Raw genomic sequence first — 15,042 nt, 5'->3', positions numbered from 1 at the left:
TTGCAGAGCTGGGATTAGAACTCAAGTCTTCCAAGTGTGTGCCCCACTCACTAGCCTACACTCTGAGTGCCGCCAATTCCTAGCTCTTTTCCTCATTGGATTCCAAAGAGCTCAGTATCAATGTCCAAATGGGGAAACTGAGGCGTGAGGTGGGGCTGTGACCTATCCAAGGTCACCCAGGCCAGTGGCTCAGCTAGGAATTGAACCGCTTCCTTTAAAAATGAATTTCCCATGCAGCCCTTGACATCAGCAGACACTGCTAACCAAACAGAAAAAACCCCTCTGTTCTGCCCCCGTTTGTCTGCTGTGCCCCCACGTGTCTGGGTGCCTGGTGTGATAAATAAATTGTCACCACCGTTTGTACTGTACAAACCCTGTGACCTCCAGATGGATTTCCCTACTTTCGGTATTGCTTGTAATTCCTGATCCAGGTTGCAGCGTCTCTCGCTCCCAGTGGCTTGCGTTGTCCTTTCCTGGGGTTGTCTAACGTGCCCATTTCCAGCCCATTTCGTTGAACGTTAACTTGTGGTTTTGTTTGCTTGCCCTCCTCTGCTCCAGGGTAGACCCGAGTGCCATGGGGAGCCTCTCTAGAGAGCCGGCTGCTCACTGCTTAGCAAACAAGATGGGAGAAGAGCCCACCTTGGCTTAACTGAACCTTTCAAAGCAAAGGCAGGCGTATCGGGAACCCCAGTGTGTGGTTCCTGGTGGATGGTGACATGGATGCGGCCGGCCCTTCCAGCCACACGGAGCCCGTGGACCTCCTGGCTCCTTATGCCGCAGAAGCTCCAGACTGTAGGCCTGGAGAAAGCCTCTTTAGGATTCAAGATGCAATTGTGTTCTCTGATAATTACACAGACCCGGGCAGTGCCTTATACGCCCAGTTCCCTGAGGGCCCGGAGGGCCACAGTGCTGGCAGCTCCTCCTTGGAAGTCGTTGCCGGGGCCTGCGAGACATCTCTGGAAGAATTTGCTGGCCTTGGAGGTGGAGGGACGCCGGGCGCCGTGGGGAATGCACTTGGTTCGGAGATGCCCGCTGTGGAATCTCCGCCCCCTCCAGCAGAGAACCTGAATGCCCAGGACGAGGAGAAGAATGACGCTGCCCAAGCACTGTTCTGGGCTGGGATCCTCCAAGCTCAGCTGTGTGTGCTGGACCTGCAAGGGGAGCTGGAGAAGCAAGAAGAGCCTGTCGCTGAGCTAAGCAGCTGGTCCCAGGGCCCCGAGAATGCACAGAGATGCTCCCCAACTGCACAGGGCTTGCCCATCTCCTGGGAGCCGCTGGACGAAAGAGCCACCGCGGCCAGTGACAGCGATGATGGGCAAGAGGCTGGCCCGGGGAGGCAGGAGGAGGAGAGCTTGTCATCCGAGGAGGAGGAGGAGGAAGAACAGTGCCTCTTCTACAACAACCCACTCTTCCAGGAGAGCCCGTGCCCCACAGGGCCCAGCCCCTCTGATGGCCCTGCCTTGTGGAGCACTGCCGAGGGGTATCACGCTGGTTCCAGCGATGAGACCCACAGGGCTCCGCAGGACGAGCCGGTGTCGGGCAGCCAGCGGGAGGAAGTGCTCTGGTGCCCATTGGCCGAGGCGGATGAACCAGGAGCTGAGGATGAGGTGCCGTGCGATGTCCCCGCCTACACGATACACTGCAGCACCTGGGCCCCCTTGGTGATCACGGAACGGGACATCGACGGGTCCTGCTCGATGGCCGAGGACCTGGAGGTAAGCAGTGAGCGGCCCATTCGCCTTTTGTCAACCTCCTTCTGGAGGCCAGCCTGGGGGGGACCGTCTCTGGTGGCCAGGCTGGAGGGAGCGGCTTAGCGGAAGGATGGCCCATGTCTCCCCCTTTACCCCGCCCGCTCAGGCCAAACTGAGTGATCGCAGTTTGGAGAAAGCCCCCTTGGCCTGCCCGGCCACTCCCGGCACTGCGGAGCTATGAGATGGGGGGCACGAAGGGGCACTGGCTGTGCCCGCCTGGGTCCGTACTGAGCTGCAGTATTGACCCCCACCAGCCCATCCCATCTGACCTGCTGCATAACCCTGGCCGGGGAACGTTGCCAGAGGGAATTATTCTTCCCTGCTCTGCATAAGCCTCGCAAACCAGGCTGCCGGGGTCTGGTGGGAGGTGAATTACCTCCAGCAGTGGGAAAAGCCCTCCCCTTGGCATAGGCAGCATGCTGCATCTTGGGTGTAGACAGCTTCAGTAATTTGGAGGCGTGGCCCGTGGGAACTACATGTCCCAAGATGCAGTGCTCCAGGGCACCCTGGACAGGGGCCAGCGCAGTCAAAGCATGTTCTGGGGCCAGCTCCAGGGCCTGGCCCCTGGGATAGGAGCAGCCACTTTGCACATGGATTCGCTCGTGCATCTTCCACGATTGTGTTCACAGACCAGACCATGGCATTGCCCTCACACTCGTGCTCATGAGGGGTGTGAACGGCAGCATCCATGCAGACACTGCAGTGCTGCTGTGGGGTGTGGATGCCTTGGGGGTTGCATCCCCTCTCGCTTGCACTGGTGTCACTCCCTTGCTTTCTGTGGAGTGACTCCTGATTGACATTGGTGGAAGAGAGAGGACAGGCTCTGGGGAATGGGGATATACACTGGGTGTAAAACTACACTGTGGGTCCAAACTCCCTCGGGTGCACACAGGCTCACCAGCATGCAAGGGAGGCAGGCTGGAGTAATGTCCCTGCTGAGAAGGTGGAAAGTAGCGTGGCCTAGCGGACAAAGTACTACACTGGGACTTGGGAGCTCCAGCTCTGCTGCTGCATAACTTTTATGGCCCCTCGCTGTGCCTCAGTTCCCCACTTGTGAAGTGAAGCTGATGCCGCTGACCTCCTTGGAGATCAACTGCTGGGAGAAGCTAGATGAGAGCTCGGTATGAGTAACGTGGAGGGCAGACCACTTCAGCCCACACCCCCTTACCTCCCTTCCTGTCAGTGGCTTTCTTTGCCACATTACAGGGGCATTCTGGGGCCATGTACAGGTAAATGGTGAATAGAGAAGGTGCCAGCAGGGGGTGCTCTGGAGCAGGCACCTTCCTGCTGGGTTCTGCAGGACCAATCAAACGGGCTGCTGTGCTGCTGCCCCCCAGCTCCTGCCGGGGCCGGGGACCTGGGCTCTGCTCGGCCACATGCGGGGCGGGGGGTAGGGTGAAGGCTGCTGTCACCCCTCCCCACTTCTCTTCTGCAGACTAGACAAGCCCAGGTCCCTCCACCTCTCCTCGCCAGCCGTGTGCCCCAGCCCCTGATCATTTCCATTGCCCTCCGCTGGACTCTCTCCAATTTGTCCATGTCCCTTCTGTAGCAGGGGGCTCAAAGCTGGACGCCGCACTCCAGATGAGGCCTCGCCAGGGCCGAATAGAGGGGAACGATCCCGTCCCTCGATCTGCTGGCAATGCCCCCACGAATGCAGCCCAATGTGCTGGTGGCCTTCTCGGCAGCAAGGGCCCACTGCTGACTCATATCCAGCTTCTCGGTGACTGTAACCCCCAGGTTCTGGGGCCATGCAGGGACCTGCCCAGCCCCTGGGGTCGGTTAAAGAAACCTCCAGGCTGCTCCAACTCATGATCTGTTTTTCATAGCATCCAATGAGCCCTCGGGGTAGAGAACAGCCTCAGTGCAGTGTGCCCCCCTTCCCCCCCAATCTGCCCCCCTAGGGATCCTGGGGGCTCAAGAACAGATACAGTGCAGGTGCCTCGGCCATATCCCCAATCCACCCCCATGAGCCCTGGGGAGCAGAGAATAGCCACAGTGCAGGCCACACTGGCCATGCCCCCATCCACCCCCTATAGGCCCTAGGGGGCAGAGAACAGCCACAGTGCAGTGCCCCCCAGTCACACCCCTGATCCGCCCCTTATGGGCCCTGGGGGGCAGAGAACAGCTACAGCACAGGGTGCTCTGGCCATTCCCCCGACCCACCCCCTATGGGCCCTGGGGGGCAGGGAATAGCCACAGCGCAGGGTGCCCCAGCCATGACCCTGATCCACCCCCTATGGCCCTAGGCGCAGGGCTCCACACCAGCTGGGGAGGCCCCTACAGAGGTCGGAGTCTGAGGGGGCCATTTACACCCACCCTAAGGCCTGTTTAGTGTGTCAAACCAGTGCGAGGGGAAACCGGGCCAGGGAATGGGGTTTGGGCCAGCCCCTCAGCACCGGCACCGTGGGGCAGCCCCTGACGCGCGGCTTGCCTGGGCTAAATTCTGACCTCAGCTCCATGGAGGGCCCAGATCGCCGTGCCTGTCGGGCTGCGTGCTCGGCCCTCCCCGAGGGCCGGGGTGCCCTGCCCCTCCGCAAGCCCTCTGGCCAGGCTCTAAGTTTAAAGGTGGCCGGCGTGGCTGGAGCCTGGCTCCAACAGGGCACTGCCCAGCATCCACCTTCCTGTGGATTGTTTGCAGCCGGTGGCTTGGCGTCTGGCCAGTCTCCGGGGTGGGGCTGGGGATGAGGCAGCCGGCCTCGTGCGTCAGGCTTTGCCGTGGGGGTGGAGTGTCAGCCATCCTGCCGGGGCAGGGGGGCGTCAGGGGCAGGGTGACACATTTCTGGACTATTTCCCGGGAGCAGCACCAGGAGCAGCTTGGGATAGCTCCAGTGTTGGCTTTCCTGCCATTGCAGTGACCGGGGGAGGGGGATGACCAGGTTGGGGTGCTGAGGCTGGAGTGATGGGTCGCTTGGTTCAGGGGCCTGGTTCTCAACCAAGAGGAGCAGCGGGCACTGAGCGCCTCTGGAGCTCAGGCCCCAGCATGAGGCTGAGATGATGCTGCCCAGCGTCTGTCAGTCTACAGGGATGCTGCTGGGTAAAACCCGAGGGTGTCGAAACCAGACATATCCCCCGAGCTGCTACTGACCCAGGATTGCTAGTGGGGGGAGGAGTTCCTCAGAGCTGGTTCTCACCACTCCCACCAGGACTGGTCATGTTTGTATTACCATTACCCTTCGGGGCCCCAGTCACAGACCAGCACTCCTCTGTGCTAGGCACTGTACTTTTCTATTGCTATTAGAGGTATTATGGTAGTGCTTAGGCGCCCCAGTCACAGACCAGGCCCCCGTTGTATGTTCCATTTTCCACATATGCCAGGCTCAATATCTTCATAAATGATCTGGAGGATGGTGTGGATTGCACTCTCAGCAAATTTGCAGATGATACTAAACTGGGAGGAGTGGTAGATACGCTGGAGGGCAGGGATAGGATACAGAGGGACCTAGACAAATTGGAGGATTGGGCCAAAAGAAATCTGATGAGGTTCAATAAGGATAAGTGCAGGGTCCTGCACTTAGGACGGAAGAACCCAATGCACAGCTACAGACTAGGGACCGAATGGCTCGGCAGCACTTCTGCGGAAAAGGACCTAGGGGTGACAGTGGACGAGAAGCTGGATATGAGTCAGCAGTGTGCCCTTGTTGCCAAGAAGGCCAATGGCATTTTGGGATGTATAAGTAGGGGCATAGCGAGCAGATCAAGGGATGTGATCGTCCCCCTCTATTCGACATTGGTGAGGCCTCATCTGGAGTACTGTGTCCAGTTTTGGGCCCCACACTACAAGAAGGATGTGGATAAATTGGAAAGAGTCCAACGAAGGGCAACAAAAATGATTAGGGGTCTGGAGCACATGACTTATGAGGAGAGGCTGAGGGAACTGGGATTGTTTAGTCTGCGGAAGAGAAGAATGAGGGGGGATTTGATAGCTGCTTTCAACTACCTGAGAGGTGGTTCCAGAGAGGATGGTTCTAGACTATTCTCAGTGGTGGAAGACGACAGGACAAGGTGTAATGGTCTCAAGTTGCAGTGGGGGAGGTTTAGGTTGGATATTAGGAAAAACTTTTTCAGTAGGACGATGGTGAAACACTGGAATGCGTTGCCTAGGGAGGTGGTGGAATCTCCTTCCTTAGAAGTTTTGAAGGTCAGGCTTGACAAAGCCCTGGCTGGGATGATTTATTTGGGGATTGGTCCTGCTTTTGAGCAGGGGGTTGGACTAGATGACCTCCTGAGGTCCCTTCCAAACCTGATATTCTATGATTCTATGATTCTCCCTGGATGAACTACATCTCCCATGATTCATCATGGTTTCACCTCTGACTGAACCACATGCTGTCTCATGGGAATCATATGAGTGCAGGTGCATGCTGGGTGATGTAGTCCAGCCAGGGAGCCCCGCCCATCCAGCACAATTGAACAAGAGGTACCAGAACTATAACTCCCATGAGGCACCATGGCTCCATAGACAGATGTGGTTGAACGTTGAACCGACCCGAAATGTTTCAGCATTTCCAAATTGACATTTTTCTGACCTTTTCAGTCTGCAAAAAACATCAGCATTTTCGCCTTCTATCCCAATTCAGGAGCAAAACCGATGTAGAAATACCAGGATACTGGGATTTCTGCTCAGCTCCCATCCAGCCTTGTGGGTCAGGTTAGCCTGTCGCCAAAGAGTACAGAGCAGAAACAGAGACAGGCAAGGGCTGGGCTGTTGCATTAGAGAGGAGAAGAAGGAGGGAGATGGCAGAGGGCTGTAAAACAGAGTGAGAGAGATGGGGAGAACAGCAGGACCTGCCGTTTTGCGTAATGCCCCTGCCAGGAGACAATCAATGAGTGTTAAAGGCAGCGAATGAAAAACACACACAGTGCCTAGTTAAGCTGTGGAATTCCCTGCCACAAGAGATCACAAACAAAAGAGGCTCAGCAGCAAATCAGGCTTGGTTACCTTCAGTCATGTTATAAACCCTCCTGCATCAGGGCCTGAGCCAGCCACTCATTAGCAGGGCCTGGCAGAAACTTCCCCTCCGGGTTGGTGATTTCAGAGTCGGTTATTGTGGAAGTTTCGCTGGTGCCAGCCATGGTCGGGGCCAGGAGCGTGGGCTGGGAGGCCCAGTGCACGTCGTTCCCGGGCAGGAGGGTTAAGCAGGCGTGGGGATGGGATGGATCCCCCCACAGTGTTTTCCAATGGAGCTTGGGCGTCTCTTTCTAAAATCTGGGTGCCCTGGGCTGGATTGTCCACCTGCGTTGTGCAGGAGGCCAGGCTGGATCAGAGAAGCCGCACCCGGCCTTACCAGCCAACTCCCTGGCCCCTGCTCTGTTCCCGGCAGTTCTTGGGCTCCTGCAGATCTTCTAATGTGTCTTTCCTTGTTCTCCAGGCCCCGCCCTGCCCCCCCGACCAGCTGGCAGATGGAGCCGTCTGCCGCCCCCCGGTTCTCCTGTGCAGTGTGGAGTCGGGTGAGTCCTGGGACCATTCGGGGACGAGCCGGCTGACTCACGGGTGAAACCCAGCTGTTCCGCGATTGCTCTTACCTGGCCTACAGGGGGTGGGGGGCTGGCTGTGAGACCGAATGTGGGGGGAGACTGTACCCCATCTGCTGCTGCTGGTTCCTGGCCTCTCTGCAGCAACTGGTGCAGCCCCTGTCCCAGACGACACTAGGCTGGGTGGGCCATGGGTCTGAGCCAGTTGGGCCAGGCCTGTATGCCGTGCTTAAAGTGGGGGGTCTGTCATATTCTACGGAAAAGAAAGGGACATCACATCTGCCTGCCTCCCTACTTCCCCTCTGTCCTGCCCCCACCTCATCTGTTCTGCCCCCCCACTTTGGGGAAGGGTTGCAGGGCTCTTTAGCTGCCCCCTGCCCTTATATGAGAATGGTGTCAGCTCCTGGGGGGCGGGGGGGAAGAGCTTTGCCAGATTTCTATTGGCTGCTCTTGTGGAGGAGTCAGTACTGAGGGGAAAGCAGCCAATCCGAGTGTCCCCGGGCAGGGCTGGCATGGGCTCAGCTGGCTGGAGTTGCAGGGATGTAGCTGTGCGGTCTGTGGCTCCGTGAGCCCAGCCCCCGGCTGCTCCCTGCCCTGACAGCTCCATGGCTGGGGTGGGGCTAGCGGAGAGACGGGGGCTGGATCCCTGCAGCCTGATCTGACCCCTCTGGCCTAGCCACTGCTCTCCGGCTGGACCCATACCCTCCTGCATGGTGCCACACCCGCTAGGGATTTGGCCCTGTATCGCAGGCGGGAGGCTGGCTGGGGCCATGGCAGCTGGGGGTCTGGCCCCATATCTCAGGCGGGAGGATGGCTGGGGTCACGGCAGCTGGGGGTCTGGCCCCGTATTGCAGGCGAGAGGCTGGCTGGGGCCACACCCACTAGGGATCTGGCCCATATCGCAAGCAGGAAGCTGGCTGGGGCCACGCCAGCTGGGGGTCTGGCTCATTTCGCAGGCGGGAGGCTGGCTGTGGCTACGCCAGTGAGGGGGGTCTGGCCCCGTATGGCGGGCGGGAGGCTGGCTGGGGCCACGGCAGGAGGGGTCTGGCCCCGTATGGCGGGCGGGAGGCTGGCTGGGGCCACGGCAGGAGGGGTCTGGCCCCATATGGTGGGCGGGAGGCTCGCTGGGGCCACGGCAGGAGGAGTCTGGCCCTGTATCACGGGTAGGAGGCTGGCTGGGGCCACGGCAGGAGGGGTCTGGCCCCGTATCGCGGGCGGGAGGCTGGCTGGGGCCATGGCAGGAGGGGTCTGGCCCCGTATCGCAGGCGGGAGGCTGGCTGGGGCCACGGCAGGAGGGGTCTGGCCCCGTATCGCGGGCGGGAGGCTGGCTGGGGCCACGGCAGGAGGGGTCCGGCCCCGTATCGCGGGCGGGAGGCTGGCTGGAGCCATGGCAGGAGGGGTCTGGCCCCGTATGGCGGGCGGGAGGCTGGCTGGGGTGCAGGGGCTGTGCTGGGACCATTGGTAAGTGGACTCTTCCCGCAGGTCTCAGTGGTGCTCTGGACCCACCTCAGGGCGGCTTGCTGTTTTCAGCTTCTGGCACCTCTGTGATATCGGCCCTGCTGCACGAGGAAGACTGGGACCACCCCAGCCCCTGCAAGCTCCGGCCCCCGAGTCCCCCTGCGGGCGGAGGCAGCCGGAGCCCCCAGGTCTCCCAGCAGCACACCATGGAACCTGCTCAGTGCCAGGAGGTGGATTTGGGGCTGCCAGCCCCTGGCTGTGGCAGCCTGGCTCCCCCCTGCCTGGTGGCGAAGGCATCCCAGAGCACTTCCTGCCCACGAGGGGAAGTCACCGAGGCTGAGTCCCCGGCTGAGACGCTTGACGCAGCGGAGGGGAAGCCGGGCGGCACGGCACAGGGGCAGGAGATGGAGGAACTATCCCCCGCGCTTGGAGATGAGCCTGTGCTGGAGGAGGAGGGCAGGCCGGAGCCCACCTTGGGGTAAGCCAGCTCGCGAGTCTGGCCACGGGGAACCAGGCGGGAGGTTGTGGGGCTCTGGCAGCCACGACATCCTCCGGCTGTGGTTAGGCTGAGCTGAGCTTTGCACTGTGAAGGCTGAGATGAGAGCTGGCAGCCATTTGGCGAGCGCTCCAAGAGGGTAGAGATAGCTGAGAGCTAAAGGAACTTGCTACGCATCCGTCCATCCATCTGTCTATCCAGCCATCCCCAGACCCCGCGCCCCTCGATCTAGCTATCACATGGGGGAGGGATAGCTCAGTGGTTTGAGCATTGGCCTGCTAAACCCAGGGTTGTGAGTTCAATCCTTGAGAAGGCTATTTAGAGATCTGGGGCAAAAATTGGGGATTGGTCTTGCTTTGAGCAGGGGGTTGGACTAGATGACCTCCTGAGGTCCCTTCCAACCCTGATATTCTATGATTCTATGTTACTAGCTATCCAATGCATCTGTCTTTCTCTAATGAGGTGCCCATCCCCGGAGCCTCTGGGCTCCAGCCCTGCTGCCTCTCACTATGACCAGCTCTCTGCTTTCTCCCACCTTCTGCTGCCCTTTCTCTCTCCCTGGCTCTGTCTCACCCTCACATCTGACCAGCCTGATGCAACCTCCGAGCTGGCTGCTGGTCCCTGTTGGGCTGGGCTGTGGGCGGGTGCAGGCTGTCCTGGCCAAGCCCTTCCAGGGCAGTGAATCTGAGCTGTGGGCTCCCAGGAGACATTGACCCTGTGGGCTTTGCCAGACGATGCCTCACTGACTCCAGCCTCAAGCATTGACTTCGTAGGGTGCTGCAGGGCACCCAGCCAGCCCCCACGCTCCCAGCCACAGCATCGCTGTCTGTAGTGCAAATCCCCTCAGCTGGGGGGCTGTCAGCCACCAGCCAGACTGGTACGGACAGGTCACTCACTGGGCTGGCATCATGCTCAGCACCTTGCCCCTGGCACCAGTGAGGTTATTGTTCTTATTTACTAAGTGTATTAGGGTAGCACCTAGGCACCTCAGTCAAGGGCCAGGCCCCCATAGATCAAGGACTGTATCTGATTTATTAGGTGTATGATGGTAGTGCCTAGCAGCCCCACACATGTGATTTATTAGGTGTATTACGGTAGTGCCAAGGTGTCTAAGCCCCAGGCCACGCCCCCATGGTGCTAAGCACTGTAGGTGATTTATTAGGTGTATTACGGCAGTGCCCAGGCCAGGTCCCCCGTGGCCCCTGGCACTGTACATTATTAGGTGTATTAGGTAGTGCCTAGCAGCCCTGGTCACAGGCCAGGCCCCCATGGCGCCGGGCGCTGAACAGACCCAGAGCAGAGACGGTCCCCGCCCTGAGAGCTGACAGGCCCTGCGCTATGGTGCACAGGACCCATCCAGAGTGCTGTGCAGAGTTCTGGGAATGCCAGGAGGGGAGCCGGTCCCATGAGCCCCCCCGGGCTGGATGGTGTGTGGGGAGCCCGGCCCTCCAGGCCAGGCCGAGGGGCAACTAGAGTTGTGAAGCGGGGCAGCACCCAGCCCTTTCCCAGCAGTGCTGCTACCCCCTGCCTGTGGGGCCATGCTCCTCCCCAGAGCCTGGTGTATTGCCCAGTGCATTGCCCAGCCCTGCGGCCCCGGGCTGTTAACCCTTTGGAGCTGGTGCACCTTGGAAGTGGGGCATAGAGAGCATGGTGCGGAGGGTTGCCATGCTCCCACCCCAGAGCTGGGCTCCCTCTTCTCCCTCACCAGCCTGCCTCTGGCCATCACCCCACACGCAGCCCCCAGCCACGCTGCTGATCTAGCTGCTGACAAACCCGCACACTCAACCCCTCCCCTGCTCCCAGCCATTTGCCCGCCTCTTCACCCCCATGTTCCCTCAAGAGGGTCCAGCCTCCGCCCCACAGCTGGCCCCCATGCAGTGTCCTGGGGCCTTCCAGCCCAAGAACCCAGCTGCGGGCCATGTGGGTTTAGCCCAGGCTGTGGGGGATGCCCATGCATCCTGGCAAAGTGGGTAGCCCGCATCTCCTCCCTTCGATGCCAAGAGCTCCCACCGGGTCCAGCAGGGCACAGAGCGCCCCCAGCAGCCCTACGCATGCGCTGCAAGGGTTAACGTCCAAACCAGTCAGCCAGATATCTGAGTCAGCGCAGGTGACCCAAGCAGCTTTGCTTTCTCTTTCTCTCTGGGATATCCACCCCAGCCGGTGCCAGCCCTCTGTTGGCTGCTACTCTAATCCCTGGTTACGCCCCAGAGTGTAACCGCATGGTGCTGGTTCAGAAGGGCGCCGGGGGAAGGGGCTTTGCTGCTGTTAGGATTATTCTCCCAGGCAGGACTTTGTCCCCTGCCCTCCCCAGTTTTACTTGGCTCACAAGCTGAGCTGGGTGGAGAGGGGAGATTAACACCAGGTGACATCGCTGTGAATTCCTTCTCAGGGCAGCTCAAGGCAGAACACCAGGGCTGAGCACAAAGCCAGGCTAGGGCCGTGAGGGTGGATGCAAGACAGCTCTCTCTGTTAGCCAAAGACTCAAAAAGTAAAAGCAGGTTTTTTTTAAAGTCCATCAGAAGCAGGAAGCTGCTTAACAACCAGTGGGGCCACTGGACGATCTTGATGCTAAAGGAGCACTCAAGGACGATAAGGCCATTGCAGAGAAACTAAATGAATTCTTTGCATCGGTCTTCACAGCTGAGGATGTGAGGGAGATTCCCAAACCTGAGCCATTCCTTTTAGGTGACAGATCCGAGGAACTGTCCCAGATGGAGGTATCATTAGAAGAGGTTTTGGAACAAATTGATAAATTAAACATGAGTAAGTCACCAGGACCAGATGGTATCACCCAAGAGTTCGGAAGGAACTCAGATGTGAAATTGCAGAACTACTAACTGTGGTCTGTGACCTATCGGTTAAATCAGCTTCTGGACCAGATGCCTGGAGGCTAGCTAATGTGACGCCAAATTTTAAAAAGGGCTCTAGGGCTGCAGGGGCGGTGCCTGCAGGCACAAGGGCAGCAAGCGAAGCCTCCCTGCTGCCCATGCGCCTAGGGCTGCACTGCAGGGACCTGGCGGCCGCTTTCTGGGAGCCGCGGTAAGTGCCGCCAGGACCTGCACCCCGAACCCCCAGCCCAGCCCGGAGTCCCCTCCCACACCCAAACTGCCTCCGGAGTCCACACCCCCCAACACCCGAACCCCCTGCCCAGCGGCTTATTAACGCCTAGGCTTGCAAATTTGCAGGGGCAGCAAATTTATAAGAGCAGCCAGAGGCTGCTTCCCCCGGCACCGGTTTGCGCCCCCGGCCCCACCCCAACTCCACCCCTTCCCCGCCCCCATTCCCCACCCCCTCCCTGCCCCTATTGGTCCCCTTCCCCAGATCCCCACCCCGGCCCCACCTTTGCTCCTGAGTGTGCTGCCTTCCCCCCCTTCGCAAACCTGTTTCCCGCATAAGCCCTGGCAGGGAGCGGGGAGAAGCAGGACCCGGTGGCGCGCTCAGGGGTGGAGGCGGAGCGGAGGTGAGCTGGGGTGGGGTGGGGCGGGGGGGCACCAATTATTTCAGGGTCTAGGGGCAGCAAAATCATTAATCCGCCACTGTCCCTGCCCCAGGCCTGAGTCCCCTCCTGCACCCCAAACCCCTCCTCCCAAGTCTCACCCAGAGCCCGCACCCCCAGCCAGAGCCATCACCTTTATCCTGAACCCCTCATTTCTGGCCCCACCCAAAGCCTGCACCCCCAGCCTAGAGCCCGCACCCCAACCCCCATGCCCCAGCCCGGTGAAAGTGAGTGAGGGTCAGGGAGAGCGACTGAAGGAGGGAGGAGGGATGGAGTGAGTGGGGGCAGGGCTTCGGGGCAGGGGTGTTTCACAGAATCATAGAATCACAGACCATCAGGGCTGGAAAGGACCTCAGGAGGTCATGTAGTCCAACTCCCTGCACAGAGCAGGACCAATCCCAACTAAATCATCCCAGCCAGGGCTTTCTCAAGCCTGACCTTAAAAACTTCTAAGGGGATTCCACCACCTCCCTAGGTAACGCATTCCAGTGTTTCACCACCCTCCTAGTGAAAAAGGTTTTCCTAATATCCAACCTAAATCTCCCCCACTGCAACTTGAGACCATTACTCCTTGTCCTGTCATCTGCTATCACTGGGAATAGTCTAGATCCATCCTCTTTGGATCCACCTTTCAGGTAGTTAAAAGCAGCTATCAAATCCCCCCTCATTCTTCTCTTCTGTAGACTGAACAATCCCAGTTCCCTCAGCCTCTCCTCATAAGTCATGTTTTCCAGACCCCTAATCATTTTTGTTGCCCTTCGCTGGACTCTCTCCAATTTATCCACATCCTTCTTGAAGTGTGGGGCCCAAAACTGGACACAGTACTCCAGATGAGGCCTCACCAATGTCGAATAGAGGGGAACGATCACATCCCTCGATCTGCTCGCTATGCCCCTTCTTATACATCCCAAAATGCCATTGGCCTTCTTGGCAACAAGGGCACACTGCTGACTCATATCCAGCTTCTCGTCCACTGTCACCCCTAGGTCCTTCTCTGCAGAGCTGCTGCCAAGCCATTCGGTCCCTAGTCTGTAGTGGTGCATGGGATTCTTCCGTCCTAAGTGCAGGACTCTGCACTTGTCCTTGTTGAACCTCATCAGATTTCTTTTGGCCCAATCCTCCAATTTGTCTAGGTCCCTCTGTATCCTATCCCTCCCCTCCAGCGTATCTACCACTCCTCCCAGTTTAGTGTCATCCGCAAACTTGCTGAGGGTGCAATCCACACCATCCTCCAGATCATTTATGAAGATATTGAACAAAACCGGCCCCAAGACCGACCCCTGGGGCACTCCACTTGACACCGGCTGCCAACTAGACATGGAGCCATTGATCACTACCTGTTCAGCCCGACAATCTAGCCAACTTTCTACCCACCTTGTAGTGCATTCATCCAGCCCATACTTCTTTAACTTGCTGGCAAGAATTCTGTGGGAGACCGTGTCAAAAGCTTTGCTAAAGTCAAGGAACAACACGTCCATCACTTTCCCTTCATCCACAGAGCCAGTTATCTCATCATAGAAGGCAATTAGGTTAGTCAGGCATGACTTGCCCTTGGTGAATCCATGCTGACTGTTCCTGATCACTTTCCTCTCCTCTAAGTGCTTCAGGATTGATTCCTTGAGGACCTGCTCCATGATTTTTCCACAGACGGAGATGAGGCTGACAGGCCTGTAGTTCCCAGGATCCTCCTTCTTCCCTTTTTTAAAGATGGGCACTACATTAGTCTTTTTCCAGTCTTCCGGGACTTCTCCGGATCGCCATGAGTTTTCAAAGATAATGGCCAATGGTTCTGCAATCACAGCCGCCAATTCCTTTAGCACTCTTGGATGCAATGCATCTGGCCCCATGGACTTGTGCACGTCCAGCTTTTCTAAATAGTCCCGAACCACTTCTTTCTCCACCGAGGGCTGGTCACCTCCTTCCCATGCTGTGCTGCCCAGTGCAGTAGTCTGGGAGCTGACCTTGTTCGTGAAGACAGAGGCAAAAAAAGCATTGAGTACATTAGCTTTTTCCACATCCTCTCTCACTAGGTTGCCTCCCTCATTTAGTAAGGGGCCCACACTTTCCTTGGCTTTCTTCTTATTGCTAACATACCTGAAGAAACCCTTCTTGTTACTCTTAACATCCCTCGCTAGCTGCAACTCCAGATGTGATTTAGCCTTCCTGATTTCATTCCTACATGCCCGAGCAATATTTATATACTCATCCCTGGTCATTTGTCCAATCTTCCACTTCTTGTAAGCCTCTTTTTTGTGTTTTGTGTTTGATTTTGTGCAATTAGAAAGTTGGCAACCCTAGTGGGGCCTGAGGCCCAGATCCTCAGAGATATTTAGGCTCCTGATTGCCAAGGGGAATTAGGAGCCTAACAT

General features: G+C 58.1%; 1 protein-coding gene across 8 annotated transcripts in view; it reads left to right on the top strand.

The window, feature by feature from the left end:
* Window positions 1–15,042, top strand: part of PSD4 (pleckstrin and Sec7 domain containing 4) — a 42,199-nt gene that overhangs the window by 14,192 nt on the left and 12,965 nt on the right. For all 8 annotated transcript variants that reach the window (XM_084615021.1, XM_084615024.1, XM_084615027.1 and 5 more), the window contains 3 exons: window positions 559–1,715; window positions 7,121–7,199; window positions 8,706–9,159. In XM_084615021.1, coding sequence (XP_084471147.1) covers window positions 717–1,715; window positions 7,121–7,199; window positions 8,706–9,159 — 1,532 coding nt within the window. In that variant the 5' untranslated portion in view covers window positions 559–716. The remainder of the gene's footprint in view (window positions 1–558; window positions 1,716–7,120; window positions 7,200–8,705; window positions 9,160–15,042) is intronic.

The sequence above is a fragment of the Lepidochelys olivacea genome (genome assembly GCF_965140295.1).
Source record: "Lepidochelys olivacea isolate rLepOli2 genome assembly, chromosome: 26".
Taxonomy (NCBI): Eukaryota; Metazoa; Chordata; order Testudines; family Cheloniidae; genus Lepidochelys; species Lepidochelys olivacea.
Note: the sequence above shows the minus strand (reverse complement) of the source record. Positions and strands in the feature narration are given on the sequence as shown.